The 21,171-nt window shown below is 48.3% G+C and overlaps 1 protein-coding gene across 6 annotated transcripts in view; it reads left to right on the forward strand.

The window, feature by feature from the left end:
- Window positions 1-21,171, forward strand: part of LOC138295285 (NACHT, LRR and PYD domains-containing protein 12-like) — a 157,018-nt gene that overhangs the window by 44,655 nt on the left and 91,192 nt on the right. For all 6 annotated transcript variants that reach the window (XM_069233489.1, XM_069233486.1, XM_069233488.1 and 3 more), the window contains 5 exons: window positions 418-2,107; window positions 3,753-3,923; window positions 5,024-5,194; window positions 7,725-7,895; window positions 16,118-16,288. In XM_069233489.1, the coding sequence (XP_069089590.1) occupies window positions 418-2,107; window positions 3,753-3,923; window positions 5,024-5,194; window positions 7,725-7,895; window positions 16,118-16,288 (2,374 nt within the window). The remainder of the gene's footprint in view (window positions 1-417; window positions 2,108-3,752; window positions 3,924-5,023; window positions 5,195-7,724; window positions 7,896-16,117; window positions 16,289-21,171) is intronic.

A 21,171-nucleotide genomic window follows, 5' to 3' on the forward strand; every position in this document is an offset into this window, starting at 1 on the left:
TAATAAACGTAATAATGTTTAATTCGTAAGTAATTGCAGGACACCTGACTTGTTAGTACTAACAACCTCATTCTGTCGGGCTTGTAGTTTGGTTTGGTAATACCACACCCAGAATTTACCAACACTGGGGGGTGCATATTTATTGGGCACTGTATTACTGAATTATTCCAATTGCCACATCTCAACATGGGGTTAACTCAGTGATAGTTTGTTTCTCAATGAAATTATTGTAGGGGAAAAACCCACAGAGTCCAGCAGTTTCTGCACATCTTGAAATCCAGACTCAGGCACCGGCTCCTGTTGGAGCCTGAATGTGCATTGCCGCAGGAATTGGAATAAGGGTCGCAGATGGTAGCAAGGACAAATGATAGCAGTTTGTTTAGAGTGATTTTTGATTATTTCTTGCTTGTCTTGCAGAATTTCTGAGGAAGAAATATATGGAGGACGTAATTGAAAAATTAAAGTTACAAGAAGCTGAGAAGGTTGGTTTCGGTGAACATTTTCATCTGACGGAAAGATATACAAAACTGGTCTTCTTAAAGCACCACAGTCAGCCGGCAGGGCGAGTGCATGAGATTGTGTCGTCTGGGCGGAAGCAGCGGGAAGTCAGATCTCCAGTCCCAATGTTCTCCTACTCCTCAGTGTCAGAATTATTTAACCCCGATAAACATGGCCATACTGCGAGAATCATTGGGATCCAGGGAGCTGCAGGGGTCGGAAAGACAACCCTAGCTCAGAAGATCATGCTTGACTGGGCTTCAGGGAACCTTTTTGAGGACAGGTTTGAGTATGTCTTTTATGTCCAGTGCCGAGATATTGACCCGCTTCCTGGATACCCAGTCATGGCTGACCTCCTCCTGCAGAGTTATTCTGAGATGCCCAAGGCCAAGCTTGGCTCAGTGGTAGACCCAGCAAAATTACTCTTCTTAATTGATGGTTTTGACGAATTGAGGCATCCCTTATTTCCACCATCAGGCGACGATAAACCGCTGCAGTGTGCACAGAAAAGTTTACTAAGACGAACACTTCTCTCCAAGTCGTTCATAATTATCACCACACGTCCAACCGCTTTGGAGAAACTTAGGCAATGTGTGAAGATCCAACGTTTGGAAGAGATAGTTGGATTTTCTGAAGAGGACAGGAAGGAATACTTCAGCAAGTTTTTTGGACGTGCAGAATTGGGAGCACAGGCTTTCGAAGTCATCCAAGAGAGGCCTGCTGTTCACAGCATTTGCTTCATCCCAGTTGTGTGTTGGATCATCTGCAGAGTCCTGAAGCTTCAGATGGAGAAGGGAGAGGATCTCAGGAATGCTCCAAGAACGGTGGCGTTGTTCTTCATTTATTTTCTATCCAGTTTAACAAAGAACAGTGCAGAGAGGCAGCCAGCCCAAGATACCCTGAAGAGAGTTTGCGCCTTGGCCAAGAATGGACTCTACGAGAACAAAACACAGTTCGGAGAAGAAGACCTCCACAAACACGGCTTGTCCATTCTGCATATTCATTCACTGCTCCAAAGTAAAGACCTATTTCACGAGGATGCCGGTAACCCCAACATCTACAGCTTCGCCCACTCCATCTTTCAAGAGTTTTTTGCAGCGTTGTTCTACGTACTAGGGGATAACGATGAACCAACGGCACATGCAATGAATCCAGAGCAATCCCTGAGCGACTTATTGAGAGACTACATGGAACGTGACCAGAATCACCTATTGCTTACTGTGCGTTTCATCTTCGGCTTCGCAAACACGGAAGCAGTGAAGCAAATGGCGGAACGCTTAGAATGGAAGGTTTCATCAGAAACAAAAAGTGATTTATTGTCTTGGATTAAAAAACAAATCCAGGACAACAGTGATTACCTCACTGATTACTTGATGGACTTGTTGTACTGTTTGCATGAAATCCAGGATGAAGAGTTTGCGAAAATAGCCCTTGAATCCTTCAATGAAATTCACATTGGCCGACAAATGGACACAATGGACATGAAAGTGTTGCTGTTCTGTTTTAAAAACTCTGCTGCAATTCAGAAGCTCAGTGTTTCACAACTTACAATTGAGGCAGAAGACGTGAAATCCCTGATCCCATGGACGCAGACGTGTTCCAGTTTAACGTAAGTTTGAAGCAACTGCCCAGGTATCTTTGACTTAAGCCAGGTGTCCTGCTCATGGGGACAGCTGCTCTGTGACATGGTGCACTCGCTAGGTACTCCTCTTCTTTGGTCCCACTGATCTTACCCTGACTAGTAACTGGATTATGCACAAGTGCTTCGATAATATCTTCACACGCAGTAAACTCTCAGCCCCCAAAACCTTGGCCGCAGCAATAGCTTTAGCTCTGTTTTGCATTTTTGCTGAAAGTTCTGGAGGAGAAGCTTAGAACAATTCTCCCAGAATATTTTGGGGAAAATGTTGAGAAATCACCAGTGTTTAGAAATAAAATCTCTTTAAAAACCCCTTCGTTAAGCCGCATACTTGGGAAGACCCAGCGATTGATTGCCATTCTGAGGTGTGACGGAAGAACCCTCAGGAGGTGAAAACTCTTTGCAGTATCACACCCCCTAAAGGGGCACAAGGCAGCTAGGCAGGAGGCGGGAAAAAACGGGTGGCAGGTGGAGCGGCAATGAGGGAAAAAGCAAGGAGAAGGAAATGAAAACAAGGGAAAAGCAAGGAGAAGGCAGTGAAAACAAGGGAACAGCAAGGAGAAGGCAGTGAAAACAAGGTTAAAGCAAGGAGAAGGCACATAAAAAAAACAGGCAAAAAGGAAGGAGAAAGTATTGGAAACTAGGAAAAAGCAAGGAGAAGGCACACAAAAATCGGGGGAAAAAGAAAGCAAGACGACAGCAGTGAAAATGAAGGAAAACCAAGGAGAGGGCACTCTAAAATCAGGGAGAAAAGCAAGGAGAAAGCAGTGAGAACGAGGAAAAAGCAGGGAAACGCCATATAAAAAATGAGCAAAAATGAAGGAGAAAGCATTGAAAATTAGGGAAAAGCAAGGAGGAGGCAGTATAAACGAGGGGATAGCAAGGAGGAGACAGGAGCAAGAGCTATGCAGCAGCACAGGGGAGAGCTGAGCCTGGGTCTCAGGGCGCCAGCTGGACATAGAAGACTGGCCTCCCAAAAGAGCCACAGTATTGAGCCCTAGGGGTCTCGCTCCCACTGCCGCTCTACCGTGGGGCAGTATTTATCAAGTACTGGAAAGGCCTGAGTCCTTCCTACCCCAGCGCTGTGCACTCTGGGCTCTCTTCTTCTCAGTGCACCACCAGCCTTTGTATCCTGTTCCGCTCCAGCTCCAGGCCCCTGTGAACCGCATCCGCAGCAAGCTGTAACAACACCCAGGCCCCATCCTTTCACATCAAGATCTTTTCATTTATGGTAAAGGATTCTGACAATGGGGGAGGGGCTTGACATTATTTTCTGCTGGTGTAACTGGTTTTATTTAGGACTGCCTCACGCTGTGCACATCTGTTGCGCTGTTGGTGGCTTTGATGCACAGCTGGACACAGAGCCTCTTGACGGTCATCACAACTGGTGGGTCCTCAGATCCTCCTGGTTTGATTCCACTCAAGGGAAATCCATTCAAGGGATCCATTCAAGGGAAATCCATTCAAGGGATCCATTCAAGGGAAATCCATTCAAGGATCCACGCAAGGGAAATCCATTCAAGGGGAAATCATTTTTTGATGTTCAAGACCTGAATGTGGAGCTAGATGGAATGAAAAACAGTGTAAACTTGTTTGCGATGTCCTATCTCCCTAGGTTCTGGAACTGCACCCTCTCTGGACCTGGCTGTGCAGAACTCAGGACCATGCTGAGCACAAACCCGACTCTCACAGAGCTGAGTCTGAACTGTCTGGGGCTCAAGGATTCTGGAGTGAGACTGGTGTGTGAAGGACTGAAGCGATCCGGCTGTCGAATACAGAGGCTTGAGTGAGTAGCTTTTGGTTTGGTCTCCATATCTAGCTAGTTAACCTTCCCTTCCAACTCTTATCTTCCTGTTTCCTCTCTCCATATGAATACTTTCCTCTCTCCATCTCCTGTTGCTGTTCCATCGCCCTCTTCTCCATCCATGGCCATATCTGTCTCAGCTCCTTATCTTAATGCAGATAGGTCAAGCCCAGAAGTCCACATCATTGACATTCTAAGGCTTGTGGCTCAAGGTCAATCAGCTTAAGGGAAAATGCTTGTTCCCAGGGTAACATTCTGTTAAAGTCAAAGGGGTCATTGAAACAAGAGTGACACTGTTCACCAGAGTGTATCAGTCACACCCAATGAGTGACAGTTGTGGGAGATTTCCTCAAACTTGTGCAATGCAATACCGTGGTCAAAGTTGTGGCTACTTTGATCTGCTCCTGCCGCTCTCTTGCACAACGCTGGCGCTGTTTTAGGCTACCTAGCACCACGCACACCCAAAGGCGTGTCCGATGTCTAGCATAGGTTGTGTACTCACATATTAAAAACGATGCTAAGACATACTTTAACACTTTTCAAACATTATATGTGTGCTTTACATTACAGCAGACATGCAAAGTCTGAAAATGGTGGAAAAATATCAACATTTATCCTGTAAATGCCGGCCTTAAGTAGTTGTTATTTTTGGTGCAAAACCCTGTCTACTATTCACTATTCATTGGTCAAAACCAATGGGTGTTAGTGTGGTAACAATCGTCAACCACCAGTGGGTGCCCCTTGATGCAAAGTAACACAAAGTACGGTAAAGCGCTACCTGGCATTACTGGGAGGCAGTTTGCCAGCCCAATACGTTTTGGGCTGGAAACTAAATAACAAATCCGCACTCTGCACCAGTGTGCACCAGTTTGGTTGACTTTGCACCGGTGTAGAGTGGTAAAGGATCTGGCCCTTGAAGTGGCTGGTATGTATAAGAAGGCTTCTTTTGGGCATGTGAAATGCAATGACAATGTAAGACCTTGAGATGGCTGCCTTCTCAAGTTACTTTTACCTTATTGTTTGTAATGCGAACCTTGTGTCCTTTCTGCGCATGCTCACTTTTCTTTCTTCTGTCTCCATAGGATGTGCAACTGTTTGCTCACAGGCGTGTGCTGTGCAGATCTGGCCTCTGTTCTCAGCACCACCCCATCTCTCACGGAGCTGGCCCTGAGTGACGATGCACTGGGGGACCTGGGAATAGCGCAGCTGTGTGAGGGACTACGACAGTCACAATGCAAACTACAGAGGTTGGAGTAAGTTGAGATGGTCACTGGACTCAGTCTTCCTCTCCCTACACCACTGGGAGCACAGATGCATGTCTCAGAAGTGTGTTCACTTTAGAGCAGGGCCTTCGGTCAAGTGCTGAGTCCCACCCTGTCCCTCCTTCGTGGGTCAGTAGTGGCGTCCAACAGAGTGTGGCTGGTAGGAGGTCACTCTTTCTTCACACAGGGGCAGAATATTGATAACAATGGGAATCAATGCCCTCTTCTCGACTCATGTTCAGAAAAAAAAATTGCTTGATTTTGGGATTTGCACCTCTGAGAATGATTCCCTTAATTATTGACAGCATGTGTCTGTGTCATTGTGTGTCAGTGCATGTGTGTCTGCGTTTTGAGTTAGTGTGTGTGTCAGTGTCTGTGTAAGTCTGTGTGTGTGCCAGTGTGTGAGTGTATGTGCGAGTGTGTGTGTGTGTGTCTGTGTGTACGTGCCTGTGTGTGTGTGTCAGTCTATGTGGGTGTGAGTGTATGTGTGTGTCAGTGTGTGTGTGTCTGTGTGTGTGTCAGTCTGTGTGTGTGGTGTCTGTGTGTGTGGTGTCTGTGTGTGTGGGTGAGTGTATGTGTGTGTGTGGCGTGGTGTGTGTCTGTGTGTGTGCATGTGTGTGTGGGTGTGAGTGTATGTGTGTGTGTGTGTGTGTTGGGGTGTGTGTGTGTGTGTCAGTCTGTGTGTGTGTCTGTGTGTGTGTCAGTGTGTGAGTGTATATGCATGTGTGTCAGTGTGTGAGTGTGTGTCTGTGTGTGCATGTCTGTGTGTCAGTCTGTGTGTGTGGTGTGTGTGTGTGTGTGTGTCAGTCTGTGTGTGAGTGTGTGTGTGTCAGTGTGTGTGTCAGTCTGTGTGTGTGTCTGTATGTGTGTGTGTGTCAGTGTGTGTGTGTCAGTGTGTGTATTTGTGTCAGTGTGTGTGTGTGTATGTGTGTGTCAGTGTGTGTGTGTGAGTCTGTGTGTGTATTTGTGTGTCTGTGTGTGTGCATGCAGACTGTAAAAGAAAACACAACACTCAGAATAGAATTTAAAGTCCAACATGTGTTAGATGTAAAAATAGCCCATATGTAAGCAAAGCAGTGCAGACGCAGTTGGCTTTTGAGTGGACTCGGGCTTCCGCTCTCACTCCGTTGGACCACATACTGATAACCAGAGACCTTGAATACTTCGGCTGCAGGAGAGAGATGGCCAGGTCCTGATGAGACCCGCCAACTAACTGTGGGTCGAAACAACGACAGCCTGTCCCCTTAACTACTCCTTGATTCAAACCTTGGGGTAAAGTGTGCAGATACTGATCCACAGCTCTTCAGACACTCAGTCACATACTGTGTTAACCTGGTGGCTCTGTACAGTGTCTATGTACACATTGTGCTTCTGTGGCCACTTTGTGTAGCTCTGTGGTGTCTGCACTACTGTTCTCGCTACACATCACACTTTGGTTTCAACACCTGACTTACTAAATGTGGACCCAAGAGAAAAGTCTCATGAACTGATTTCTTATGAATCCTGTAATGTGTTGGGTATCTTAATGGCGCAGAGTTCATGTGACTGCCTCCAAATTGCCCAAAGAGGAGTTGGTTGGAGTAAGTTTCACAGGACAATAGTGTTTGTTACGTGTGAACACCCTGGTCCTCTTGGGCATGTAGGGTAGTCCTTGAGTTCATTACACACCACTTTGGATTAGGCCAGACAGGAGAACAGTTTACACCCACTTGAAGGAAAATCCCAGATGGTTTTGTGAGATCTCAAAGTGATGACTGAGAGAGACGTGGGTCCCTTGCTCACTGTGCCACTGGATTCAAGCTAGCCTGGCTGATGAAGGATGATACCCTGAAACCGGTCCCAGGATGCTTGTTTCCGGTCCAGGGAGGACCAGGCCTGGCAGTTCGGGCTGGACTGTTCCCATGAGGAACAGGGTCAAGACTGATTTGCATATGGCTGGGCCCAAACTGAGGTGGCATGGTGAGCAAAAGAACAATGGATTAAACCCAGATCTGTGACTGGGGGTGAGTGTTTGCATTGTCAGCACTCCGTCCATCACCCTTTTGTGCTGCTCGAATTGCAGGGAGCGCATTCCAGCGTCTGGATTCCCTCACGGGTGGCAAGTAGCGCTCTATAAATTTGCTGATTGATTGATTGAGGGAAGGGTGTGTGTAGCAAACCAGGAGATACCTGCCTTGGGAAGGCGGCGCTGTGCAGAAGTAGCCACGATGTTAGACCCAGTGGCCACAGCGCAGGTTTTTTCAGTCGTAAATATGACTAAGGAGAGAGGAATGTGAATAGTGAGTCTGTGTAAGAAAAGAAGGAGTGTCCAAAAGGATGGAATGAGTAAAGCATGAGGTAGGCCATCAGAGGTAGTCGCAATCGCATTGAAGACGTATAAGAAGGGGGAGAGGGAGCAGGAGTCAGCAGTGGCATTTAGGAACATGGTTTGGGAAGTGATGGTGGAGGGGTGCACAACGCCAACCTCAGCATGGATAGAGCCAAGGAAACAATCCTTCTTGTGTCTCTTTGCTCCCTGTAGGTTGGACCAAACCTCCCTGACGGGTTCATGCTGTGCAGATCTTGCCTCTGTGCTCAGGACAAAAACATCTCTCACGGAACTGAGCCTGCGACATAATGCGCTGGGGGACGCGGGACTGAGACGGTTATGTGAAGGATTAAATCACCCGGGCATCAGACTCCAAAAACTAGAGTAAGTACCCGAGGACCTACACTTCACTGTGTCAATGAGAGGAGGACAGAGTGAGGTCCCCATTATTTTTAGCATCATGTCAAAGATCCCTCACGCATACTCTGTCTGCTTAAGCTGTCGTGCGAAGGTGGTAGGGAAAGCAAGAGAACCCTAAAAGGTTGAGAAAAGTCTACACTGTTCTAGTAAATTCATAGCAATCGTATTGTGTACAAGAAATGCCTCAATTAGGCAGCGGTGGTAACATATAATCCTGTGGAAATAAGTGGTAATGTAATTGTTGTGTTATGTTGGAGAAGTTTTACAAAGTGCATTACCACCAGAGAGTCTCTTGGTGTGCCGTGGCTTAGAGAGTCCTAGTTACTCTAGAACAAATGGGCTAGACTAGTCAGCAGGGACTTCTACAGGGTCGAAAGAGACAGATCTCAGGTGCTTAATTTGAGCTAGTGGTTTCCGGTGATCGGCACTGGCACTTAATGGTCAACACTGCCACTTATGACAGTCTGCCACATGGCGGCGCTGTTTGTCTAATTTAGAGATGACCACAACCACAGCTGTTTATTCATTCAATGTACATAAAAAATGACTAATACCTGCCACCCAATCCATTCTTGTGCTTTAGGTGGTCTGGGGTCTGAGTTGTCGCGCTTGTAGGGGGCTGATGGTTAGTTGTGTTAGTGCTGCCATTGGCTGTGTTGACAGGGGCGATGGGTGGTCCAAGCTGCAGTCGATTCCTGACGAGGGCCCTGGCACTTATTTATTTACCACGTGAGAACTACTGACCTCCAATCCTGGGTTTAACGTGGAATCATCAGGCCAGGTTGTCTAGTAGATCTCAGACTGCACCCTGGGGTCCAGGGAGAGAGCTATGAACTGACGTATGCACCAGGCATCTCCCTTCAGCCATGATGCAGTGTTGCATTGGAACAAAGAAAAAATAATATTACACAAATTCCATCTCCATTTATCCAACATGCTACAGTAGTTGGAGGGCTGTCAGTGGGATTTCTGCTAGATCTCTCTGGTTACCTTGATAAATCTAACATCCTCCCATTTTTCTGAATTCTTGTGAAGTTTTCTCGGGCCCTCGGCTGATCCACCCACTCACAGGCGATCATGATTTGGCCGCATCTCTAAGGTTGCTCAGGTCACCTTATGTGTGAATTATTTGTATTGTCTTTTCTGTCCTTCCTTTACGTTTGAAGACATTACAAATCACAAATCATGCATTGTTTCAAATCATAAATTATACATTGTCTTGAAACATTCATAGAGATTGGACCTCCAGGACTTACTTTCATCCAGTGTGCACCTCCCGAATGATTTCTGTACCTACACCTCCAATCCACGGGTCTCTATCCAACATGGCCCGGCGCAGGCAGTGAAAGGAAGTTCAGTTATTGTTTTTAGAGGATTGCATATATCAGTGCCCTTGTCTTCAGGCAGAAGGCTCATTGCTGGTGCCCGGTCTTTCCCTGGAGGTTGCATCTGACTTTCCACATCATTTAGTCCCAATTCTCCTCAGTCCTAGGAGGGCTCAGGACTGCAGACCGACTCCCTGCCCCCGGGCTGTACAACTGCCCTCACACTCCGGGCGCATGAGGGAGTCTTTCCTCTCTGAACCCCAGTTCACCCCCTTCCTTTCAGCGCTGCCAAGGCCTAGTCCAGTGTAGTGATCCTTGTGTTGGGACCCCCACATTTAGATTCTGCTGACGTCGGTTGTTTCTGAGCCTCGTCGGTGTCCTCGTGGAGCCTCGCTGCCTCTCCCCTGTCCTGTGTGGATCATGTGAGGGGGACACACCAGCCCCCTCACAGGTTCCTCCTCAGCTGTGAGGGCTCCTCTGGGTAGACGTCGCATCCTTACCCTGTTCGCGTCTCCTTCGGGTTCTGGTGCCCACGGGTGATGCGCAGCTTTGGACTCTCACCTAGAAGCGTTCAGTGTTTTGCCTTGTGCGAGGGTACCGTGAGAGGAAATACTTGAAATTGTTACATACAAAACACTGTTTTGTTCAGAATGTAGGGCACAACAAGAAAAGCAGACTACATCAAAGTATGAACAAAAACATCAAACCTGCAACACATAGAGGTAACCTTGCATGTTGTTTTCTGCCATGCGTCAGTTCATGTGTCTAGGGGATACACAATGAAGGCCATGAGTCACACATTCTGCCGTGTGTCACACATTCTGCCGTGTGTGACACATTCTGCCGTGTGTGGCTCCGTGGCCAACAGAGGTTTCCACTCCGGGACCTGTGTAGCCTTTAAAATCTCAATATGAAACCACAGCTGGGTGAGTGCGTCTCACATGACATGAAACACGGCGAGTTGTTTCTCCTGTTCTACATCAGCCTGTGCCCCTGTTGCCTATCTTGTATGTTCACTTCATGTGCAGCGCTCATTCTCCCCTGATGCACAGCAGCCAGAGTCTGTCCGATGCATAACACTCAGTCTCCCCAATGCACAGCAGCCACTGTCTCTCCGATGCATATCACTCAGTCTCCCCAATGCACAGCAGCTAGTGTCTCTCCGATCCACAACACTCAGTCTTCCCAATGCACAGCAGCCAGTGTCTCTCCGATACATATCACTCAGTCTCCCCAATGCACAGCACCCGGTGTCTCTCCGATCCATAACACTCAGTCTCCCCAATGCACAGCAGCCAGTGTCTCTCCGATGCATAACACTCAGTCTCCCCAATGCACAGCAGCCAGCGTCTCTCCGATGCATAACACTCAGTCTCCCCAATGCACAGCAGCCAGTGTCTCTCCGATCCACAACACTCAGTCTTCCCAATGCACAGCAGCCAGTGTCTCTCCGATCCACAACACTCAGTCTTCCCAATGCACAGCAGCCAGTGTCTCTCCGATCCATAACACTCAGTCTTCCCAATGCACAGCAGCCAGTGTCTCTCCGATACATATCACTCAGTCTCCCCAATGCACAGCACCCGGTGTCTCTCCGATCCATAACACTCAGTCTCCCCAATGCACAGCAGCCAGTGTCTCTCCGATGCATAACACTCAGTCTCCCCAATGCACAGCAGCCACTGTCTCTCCAATACATATCACTCAGTCTCCCCAATGCACAGCAGCCAGTGTCTCTCCGATGCATAACACTCAGTCTTCCCTAATGCACAGCAGCCAGCGTCCCGCTGATCTACGACACTCATTCTCCCCTAATGCACAGCAGCCAGAGTCTGTCCGATGCATAACACTCAGTCTCCCCAATGCACAGCAGCCACTGTCTCTCCTATGCATATCACTCAGTCTCCCCAATGCACAGCAGCCAGCGTCCAGCTGATCTACGACACTCATTCTCCCCTAATGCACAGCAGCCACTGTCTCTCCGATGCATATCACTCAGTCTCCCCAATGCACAGCAGCCAGCGTCCCGCTGATCTACGACACTCATTCTCCCCTAATACACAGCAGCCAGAGTCTGTCCGATGCATAACACTCGTTCTCCCCTAATGCACAGCAGCCAGTGTCCCTCTGATGTACGACACTCCTTCTCCCCTAATGCACAGAATTCAGTCTCCCCTATGTATAGCAGCATAACATTTATTCTGCCCTGATGAACAACACCCAGCCTCCCTTGATGAACAACACCCAGCTTCCCTTGATGCACATCAGCTAGTCTGCTTTTGAGGTACAACATGCATTCTCTTTTAATGCACAACAGTCCGTTTCCCTGATGCATAACACTCAGTCCCCCCTGATGCACAGCAGTCAGTGTCTCTCCGATGCATAACACTCAGTCCCCCCTGATGCACAGCAGCCACTGACCCTCTGATGCATAACACTCAGTCTCCCCTGGGGAGGCAGTGTCCCACTGATATATAACACTTAGGCTCTTATTACAACTCTGGCGGTTGGTGTAGAAGTGGCGGTAATACCACAAACAGGCCGGCTGAAAAAAAAAGATATTACAAGCATGGCAGTTACCGCCATGCCAAACCGCCACTTCTACACTCCGACCACCAGGGTGGTAACAACTGCTGGGCTGGAGACTTCAGTCTCCAGTCCAGCAGCCGTCACTAGACCACCGGTGGTATCACGACCCCGCATACCACCATGGATTTCGTGGGGTTCTGTACCACCACAAAATCCATGGCAGTAGGCACTATCAGTGCCAGGGAATACGTTCCCTGGCACTGATAGGGGTCTCCCCCACCCCCCTCCCCAGAGTCCCCCCCCAAACCCACGACCCCCCTACTATCCCCCCAAAGGTGGCAGAACCACCCCCCACACCCTCCCCCAACATTGACACACACCCTCCCACCCCCTACACACACACTCACACAACTACTTCACATACATGCAGACATATACGCACACATTTCCCATACACACAACTCACCCCCGCATGCATACAAGCACTCACACACCCCCTCTACACACTCACACGCACACCCCCGTGCACGCACACAATACACAACACCCTCCCATCCCCCTCCCCTAACGGACAATCACTTTACCTGGTCCAGTGATCCTCCGGGAGGGAATGGGGGCTGCTCCGCCGCCAGCACCCTGTCACCAGAACACCACCACGCCGAATCCTGGGACGTGATTCGGTGGGCAGTGTTCTAATGACGTGGCAGTGGAGGTGCAGCAGCTTCCACTTCTCCGCCGACCGCCAGTATGGCTGCTGGCGGCTCTCTGTCCGAAAATGGGCCGAGGACTGCCAGCAGTCATGATATGCTGGGCTGAAAACCGCCTGCACTGGCAGCCTTCAGCACGGCTGAGGTCGGGATGAGGGCCTTAGTCTCCCCTGATGCACAACAACCAGTGTCCTCCTGATGCATAACACTCAGCCTTCCCTGATGCACCATAGCCAGTATCTCTCTGATAAATAACCCTCAGTCTCCTCTGATGCACAGCAACCAGCCTCCCCTGATACCCAGCAGCAGGTGTCCATCTGATGCACACCACCCAGTCTCCCCTGATGCACAGCAACTAGTGTCTCTCTGAGGCACTCAACCTCCCCTGACGCACAGCAGCCAGTGTCCCTCTGATAAATAACACCCAGTTTTTCTTGATGCACAACAACCAATGTCCCTCTGATGCATACTAGTCAGTGTCCCCTGATGCACATTAGCCAGTGTCCCTCTGATGAATAACACACAGTCTCCCCTGACACACAGCAGCCAGTGTCCCTCTGATACGTAACACTCAGTCTCCCCTGATGCACAGCAGCCAGTGTCCCTCTGATAAATAACACCCAGTCTCTCTTGATGCACAACAACCAATGTCCCTCTGATGCATACTAGTCAGTGTCCCCTGATGCACAGCAGCCAGTGTCCCTCTGATACGTAACACTCAGTCTCCCCTGATGCACAGCAGCCAGTGCCTCTTTGATAATTAACACTCAGTCTCCCCTGATGCACAGCAGTCAGTGTCTCTTTGATAAATAACACTCAGTCTTCCCAGATGCAAAGCAGTCAGTGTCCCTCTGATGAATAACACTCAGCCAGCCCTGATGCACAGCAGCCAGTGTCCCTCTGATGAATAACACTCAGCCAGCCCTGATGCACAGCAGCCAGTGTCCCTCTGATGTACAGCATTCATTCTCACACACACAACTCACCCCCACATGCATACACGCACTCACACACCCCCTCTACACACTCACAAGCACACCCCCATGCACGCACACAATACACAATACCCCCCCAACCACCTCCCCTAACGGACGATCACTTTACCTGGTCCGGTGATCCTCCGGGAGGGAACGGGATCCATGGGGGCTGCTCCACCGCCAGCACCCCGTCACCAGAACAACTCCACGCCGAACCCTGGGACGTGATTCGGTGGGCGGTGTTCTAATGATGTGGCGGTGGAGGTGCAGCAGCCTCCACTTCTCCGCCGACCGCCAGTACGGTTGCTGGCGGCTCTCTGTCTGAAAAAGGGCAGAGGGCTGCCAGCAGTCATGATATGCTGGGCGGAAAACCGCCTGCACTGGCAGCCTTCAGCACGGCGGTACCTCCGCTGAGGTCCAAATGAGGGCCTTAGTCTCCCCTGATGCACAACAACCAGTGTCCTCCTGATGCATAACACTCAGCCTCCCCTGATGCACCATAGCCAGTATCTCTCTGATAAATAACCCTCAGTTTCCTCTGATGCACAGCAACCAGCCTCCCCTGATACCCAGCAGCAGGTGTCCATCTGATGCACACCACCCAGTCTCCCCTGATGCACAGCGACTAGTGTCGCTCTGAGGCACTCAACCTCCCCTGATGCACAGCAGCCAGTGTCCCTCTGATAAATAACACCAGTCTCTCTTGATGCACAACAACCAATGTCCCTCTGATGCACATTAGCCAGTGTCCCTCTGATGAATAACACACAGTCTCCCCTGACGCACAGCAGCCAGTGTCCCTCTGATACGTAACACTAAGTCTCCCCTGATGCACAGCAGCCAGTGTCCCTCTGATAAATAACACCCAGTCTCTCTTGATGCACAACAATCAATGTCCCTCTGATGCATACTAGTCAGTGTCCCCTGATGCACAGCAGCCAGTGTCCCTCTGATACGTAACACTCAGTCTCCCCTGATGCACAGCAGCCAGTGCCTCTTTGATAATTAACACTCAGTCTCCCCTGATGCACAGGAGTCAGTGTCTCTTTGATAAATAACACTCAGTATTCCCAGATGCAAAGCAGTCAGTGTCCCTCTGATGAATAATGCTCAACCTCCCCAGATGCCCAGCAGCCAGTGTACCTCTGATGAATAACACTCAGCCAGCCCTGATGCACAGCAGCCAGTGTCCCTCTGATGTACAGCATTCATTTTCCTCTAATGCACAACACTACGTCTTCACGATGTACAACACCCAGACTCCCTAAATGCACAGCAGACAGTGTCCCTCTGATGCATAACACAGTCTCCCCTGATACATAGCAGCCAGTGTCTCTCTGATATAGAGCACTCAGTCTTCCTCTGATGCACAGCAGCCATGGTCTCTCTGATATAGAACACTCAGGCCCTCATTAGGACCTTGGCGTCAAATGCCGCCTACCGCCACGGCGACGGCCGCCAACATATCGTTGCCGTGGCTTCTGACCGTCCATGCATTATGACTGTAGACAAAATTCCACCAGAAGGCTGAGCTGTTGTCCCGTCTCCTGCCGGAGGACCATCTGCAAGCAGGTAAGTCAGGTTCTCTGACAGGAGAGGGAGGTGGGGGGTGTTGTGTGCGTGTGTGGGGGTGTGTATGACTGTGTGTGAATGCGTGCATGCATGTGTAATATGTGTGTGCATGAGAGGGTGTGAGTGTACATGCATGTTGTGTCGTGCGATTGCGTGTGTCCCTGGAGGTATGTTTGTGAATGTTGCTGTGAGTGTGTATGAATGCGTGGGTGAATGTGTGTATGCATGTGTGTATGGGTGTATATGTATGTGTTTAAATGTGCGGGGGGTCGGGAGAGGGAGGGGAAGGGTGGGGAGAACTCTGGGGAGGGGGGCGGGGCACACCCCTATCAGTGCCAGGGAAGGAATTCCCTGGCACTGATAGGGCCTACCGCCATGTTTTCAGTGGCGGTACAGATACCACTGAAACCATGGTGGTGGGTGGAGTCATAATGCCATGGGCAGCCTAGTGATGGCCGCCGGTCTGGAGACTGATGTCTCCAGCCCAGCGGTCATTACCGCTGTGGCGGTCAGTGTGTTGACTTGGCAGTTTGTCTTTGGCCATACCGCCAGTGTCATAATAGTGGAGGTAGGTACCGCCAGCCTGTTGGCGGTAATACCTCCACTACACCACCCACCGCTGGTGTCGTAATGACCCCTCAGTCTTCCTCTGAGGCAACACATCCAGTGCTCCCTGATGCACAGGCCCCAGTGCTGCTCTGAGACACATTACCCAGGGTTCCTTTGGGTCGCACCACCCTGCGCCGGAGGTAGCGCTCTCCTAGTGCACATGGCTCTACACCTCGGGTGGTTCACCACACTATGCCTCCTGCAGCGCATTGTTTAGGAATGAATATGGGTTTGTGCGCCTTGATGCCTGCATGTTGCTGGTCACTGAGCACGGATGCCTGTATGTCTGTTGGACTTTGTTCCAGTGGGTTTCGGTGTGTGCTGCCTCTGTGCTAATGTTTTTAGGGGGCATGAGTGCCCATGTGTTGCGTGCTCTGTGTACACACACCATAGAGAAGCCAAACTATCTGCATTTACCCATGCTAGTTTTGTTAAGGATGCACACATTGCTCTGCTTGTCGTTGCAGCTTGTGTCACTGCTCTCTCACTGGTGCCTGCTGTGCAGATCTCGCCGTCGCTCTTTCTGAGACTCCATCCCTCATAGAGCTGAACCTTGGCCGCAATGAGCTGGGCGACTCCGGGCTGATACAGTTGTGTCATGGACTGGAGCGTCCAGACTGCAGGATTGAGAAGCTGTGGTAAGTGATCTCTGAAAGATACTTCAGTGACTTGTGCCTTCATCCTTTCTGTCCTTCTCTCACCTTCCAGGTGAAGTCACTTTCCTCTACCTCTTCTTTACTCAGTTACAAGTGTGATGTCACAAGTAGCATTGTCGATGATATCACTAGTGATGTGTGTGGTGTCACCAGTGGCATCAATGATATCACTAGCGATGTGTGTGATGTCATTAGTGACATCGTCGATCACCAGTGACATCGTCGATGCTATCAGTAGTGCTGCTGTGTATGATGTCACCAGTGATGTGTTTGTGATGTCACCAGTGACATTGTTGATGATATCACTAGTGATGTGTGTGATATCACTAGTGACATCGTCAATGCTATCACCAGTGATGCCGTCTGATGTGACCAGTGACATTGTCGATGCTATCAGTAGTGCTGCTGTGTATTATGTCGCCAGTGATGTGTGTGTGATGTCACCAGTGACATTGTTGATGATATCACTAGTGATGCGTATGTGATGGCACCAGTAATATTGTAAATTATATAACTGGTGATGTATGCATACTGTCACCCCTGACATTGTGAATGCTTTCACTAATGATGCTGTGTGTGATGTCACCAGTGACATCATCAATGATATCACTAGTGACGTGTGCATGAAGTCATCAGTGACATCTTCAGTGATGTCACTAGTGATGCGTGCATGATGTCCCCAGTGATATCTTCAATGATACCACTAGTGATGCTGTGTGTGATGTCCCCAGTGACATCGTAGATGCTATCTCTGATGAGGCTTTGTGTGTGATGGCAACAGTAACATCGTCGATGTAGTCACTAGTGATGCAGTGTGTGATGGCAACAGTAACATTGTTGATGAAGTCACTAGTGATGCGGTGTGTGATGGCAATAGTAACATCGTTGATGAAGTCACTAGTGATGCGGTGTGTGATGGCAACAGTAACACAGTTGATGAAGTCACTAGTGATGCAGTGTGTGTGATGGCAACAGTAACATCGTCAATGAAGTCACTAGTGATGCGGTGTGTGATGGCAATAGTAACATCGTTGATGAAGTCACTAGTGATGCGGTGTGTGATGGCAACAGTAACACAGTTGATGAAGTCACTAGTGATGCAGTGTGTGTGATGGCAACAGTAACACCGTTGATGAAGTCACTAGTGATGCGGTGTGTGATGGCAATAGTAACATCGTTGATGAAGTCACTAGTGATGCGGTGTGTGATGGCAACAGTAACACAGTTGATGAAGTCACTAGTGATGCAGTGTGTGTGATGGCAACAGTAACATCGTCAATGAAGTCACTAGTGATGCAGTGTGTGTGATGGCAATAGTAACATCGTTGATGAAGTCACTAGTGATGCGGTGTGTGATGGCAACAGTAACACAGTTGATGAAGTCACTAGTGATGCAGTGTGTGTGATGGCAACAGTAACACCGTTGATGAAGTCACTAGTGATGCAGTATGTGATGGCAACAGTAACACAGTTGATGAAGTCACTAGTGATGCAGTGTGTGATGGCAACAGTAACATTGGTGATGATATAACTGGTGATGTTTTGTGTGATGCCACCACTGATATCATTGATGCTATCACTAGTGATGTTGTGTGTGATGTCAACAGTGATGTCATAGATGCTATCACTGGTGATGCTTTGTGTATGATGTCACCAGTGACATCATAGATTCTGTCACCTGTGATGCAGTGTGTGATATCACTAGTGTCATTGTTGATGCTATCACTAGTGATGCTGCGTGTGGTGTCACTAGTGACATCATAGATGCTATCACTGGTGATGCTGTGTGTGTGATGGCACCAGTAACATCATCGATGATATCACTTGTGATGCTGTGTGGGATGTCACCTGTAACATCATCAATGGTATCAATGGTGATGCTGTGTACGATGTCACCAGTGACATCGTAGATGCTATCTCTGGTGAGGCTGTGTGTTTGGTGGCACCAGTAACATTGTTGATGAAGTCACTAGTGATGCGGTGTGTGATGGCAACAGTTACATCGTTGATGAAGTCACTAGTGATGCAGTATGTGATGGCAACAGTAACATCTTTGATGAAGTCACTAGTGATGCAGTGTGTGATGGCAACAGTAACCTTGTCGATCATATAACTGGTGATGTGTGCTTAATGTCACCAGTGACATTGTCAATGTTATCACTAGTGATGCAGTGTGTGATGTCACAAGTGAAATTGTAGTTGCTATCACTAGTGATGATGCATGTGATGGCACTAGTGACATAGTCGATGATATCACTTGTGTTGCTGTGTATGGTGTCACCAGTGACATCGTCGATATCGTTGTGATGCATTGTGTGATGGTATTAGTAACACCGTTGATGCTATCACTAATGATGCTGTGTGTGATGTCACCAGTGACATGGTAGATGCTGTCACTGGTGATGTTGTGTGCGTAATGTCACTAGTGATATCATAGATGTTGTCACTGGTGATGCTGTGTGTGATGTCACCAGTGACATTATGGATGCTATCACTCATGATGCAGTATGTGATGTCACTAGTGACATTGTTGGTGCTATCACTTGTGATGCTGTGTGTGATGTCACCAGTGATATTGTCAATGTTATCACTAGTGATGCAGTGTGTGATGTCACCAGTCTAATTGTAGTTGCTATCACTAGTGATGATGCATGTGATGGCACTAGTGACATAGTCGATGATATCACTTGTGTTGCTGTGCATGGTGTCACCAGTGACATTGTCGATATCGCTGTGATGCATTGTGTGATGGTATTAGTAACACCGTTGATGCTATCACTAATGATGCTGTGTGTGATGTCACCAGTGACATGGTAGATGCTGTCACTGGTGATGTTGTGTGTGTGTGATGTCACTAGTGATATCATAGATGTTGTCACTGGTGATGCTGTGTGTGATGTCACCAGTGACATTATGGATGCTATCACTCATGATGCAGTATGTGATGTCACTAGTGACATTGTTGGTGCTATCACTTGTGATGCTGTGTGTGATGTCATCAGTAACTGTGGATGCTATCACTAGGGATGCAGTGTGTGATGTCACCAGTGACATTGTTGATGCTATCACTCGTGATGCTGTGTGTGATGTCATCAGTAACTTTAGATGCTATCACTTGTGATGGAGTGTGTGATGTCACCAGTGACATTATTGACGTTTTCACTTGTGATGCTGTGTTTGATGTCATCAGTAACATTATTGATGATATCACTTGTGATGGAGTGTGTGATGTCATCAGTGACAATGTTGATGCTATTACTAGTGATTCTGTGTGTGGTGTTACAAATGACATAGTCGATGCTATCACTTGTGATGCTGTGTGTGATGTCATCAGCAACTGTAAATGCTATCACTAGTGATGTCACCAGTGACACCGTGGATGCTTTCACTCGTGATGCTGTGTGTGATGTCATCAGTAACTGTAGATGCTATCACTAGTGATGCAGTGTGTGATGTCACCAGTGATGTCGTCGATGATATCACTTGTGATGGAGTGTGTGATGTCATCAGTGACATCATTGATTCTATTACTAGTGATTCTGTGTGTGGTGTTACAAATGACACCGTGGATGCTTTCACTCGTGATGCTGTGTGTGATGTCATCAGCAACTGTAAATGCTATCACTTGTGATGCAGTGTGTGATGTCACTAGTGTCATTGTTGATGCTATCACTAGTTATGCTGCGTGTGGTGTCACTAGTAACATCATAGATGCTATCACTGGTAATGCTGTGTGTGTGATGGCACCAGTAAGATCATCGATGATATCACTTGTGATGCTGTGTGTGATGTCACCTGTAACATCATCGATGCTTTCACTGGTGATGCTGTGTACGATGTCACCAGTGACATCGTAGATGCTATCTCTGGTGAGGCTGTGTGTTTGGTGGCACCAGTAACATTGTTGATGAAGTCACTAGTGATGCGGTGTGTGATGGCAACAGTTACATCGTTGATGAAGTCACTAGTGATGCAGTATGTGATGGCAACAGTAACATTGTTGATGAAGTCACTAGTGATGCAGTGTGTGATGGCAACAGTAACCTTGTCGATGATATAACTGGTGATGTGTGCTTAATGTCACCAGTGATATTGTCAATGTTATCACTAGTGATGCAGTGTGTGATGTCACCAGTCTAATTGTAGTTGCTATCACTAGTGATGATGCATGTGATGGCACTAGTGACATAGTCGATGATATCACTTGTGTTGCTGTGCATGGTGTCACCAGTGACATTGTCGATATCGCTGTGATGCATTGTGTGATGGTATTAGTAACACCGTTGATGCTATCACTAATGATGCTGTGTGTGATGTCACCAGTGACATGGTAGATGCTGTCACTGGTGATGTTGTGTGTGTGTGATGTCACTAGTGATATCATAGATGTTGTCACTGGTGATGCTGTGTGTGATGTCACCAGTGGCATTATTGATGCTATCACTCGTGATGCAGTATGTGATGTCACTAGTGACATCGTTGGTGCTATCACTTGTGATGCAGTGTGTGATGTCACCAGTGACACTGTTGATGCTATCACTAGTGATGCAGTGTGTGATGTCAACAGTGACACTGTGGATGCTATCACTTGTGATGCTGTGTGTGATGTCATCAGTAACTGTAGATGCTATCACTAGCGATGCAGTGTGTGATGTCACCAGTGACACTGTTGATGCTATCACTAGTGATGCAGTGTGTGATGTCACCAATGCACTGTAGATGCTATCACTCATGATGCTGTGTGTGATGTCATCAGTAACTGTAGATGCTATCACTAGTGATGCAGTGTGTGATGTCACCAGTGACGTCGTCAATGATATCAATTGTGATGGAGTGTGTGATGTCACCAGTGACATTATTGACAC

The sequence above is a fragment of the Pleurodeles waltl genome, chromosome 5 (genome assembly GCF_031143425.1).
Source record: "Pleurodeles waltl isolate 20211129_DDA chromosome 5, aPleWal1.hap1.20221129, whole genome shotgun sequence".
NCBI lineage: Eukaryota > Metazoa > Chordata > Amphibia > Caudata > Salamandridae > Pleurodeles > Pleurodeles waltl.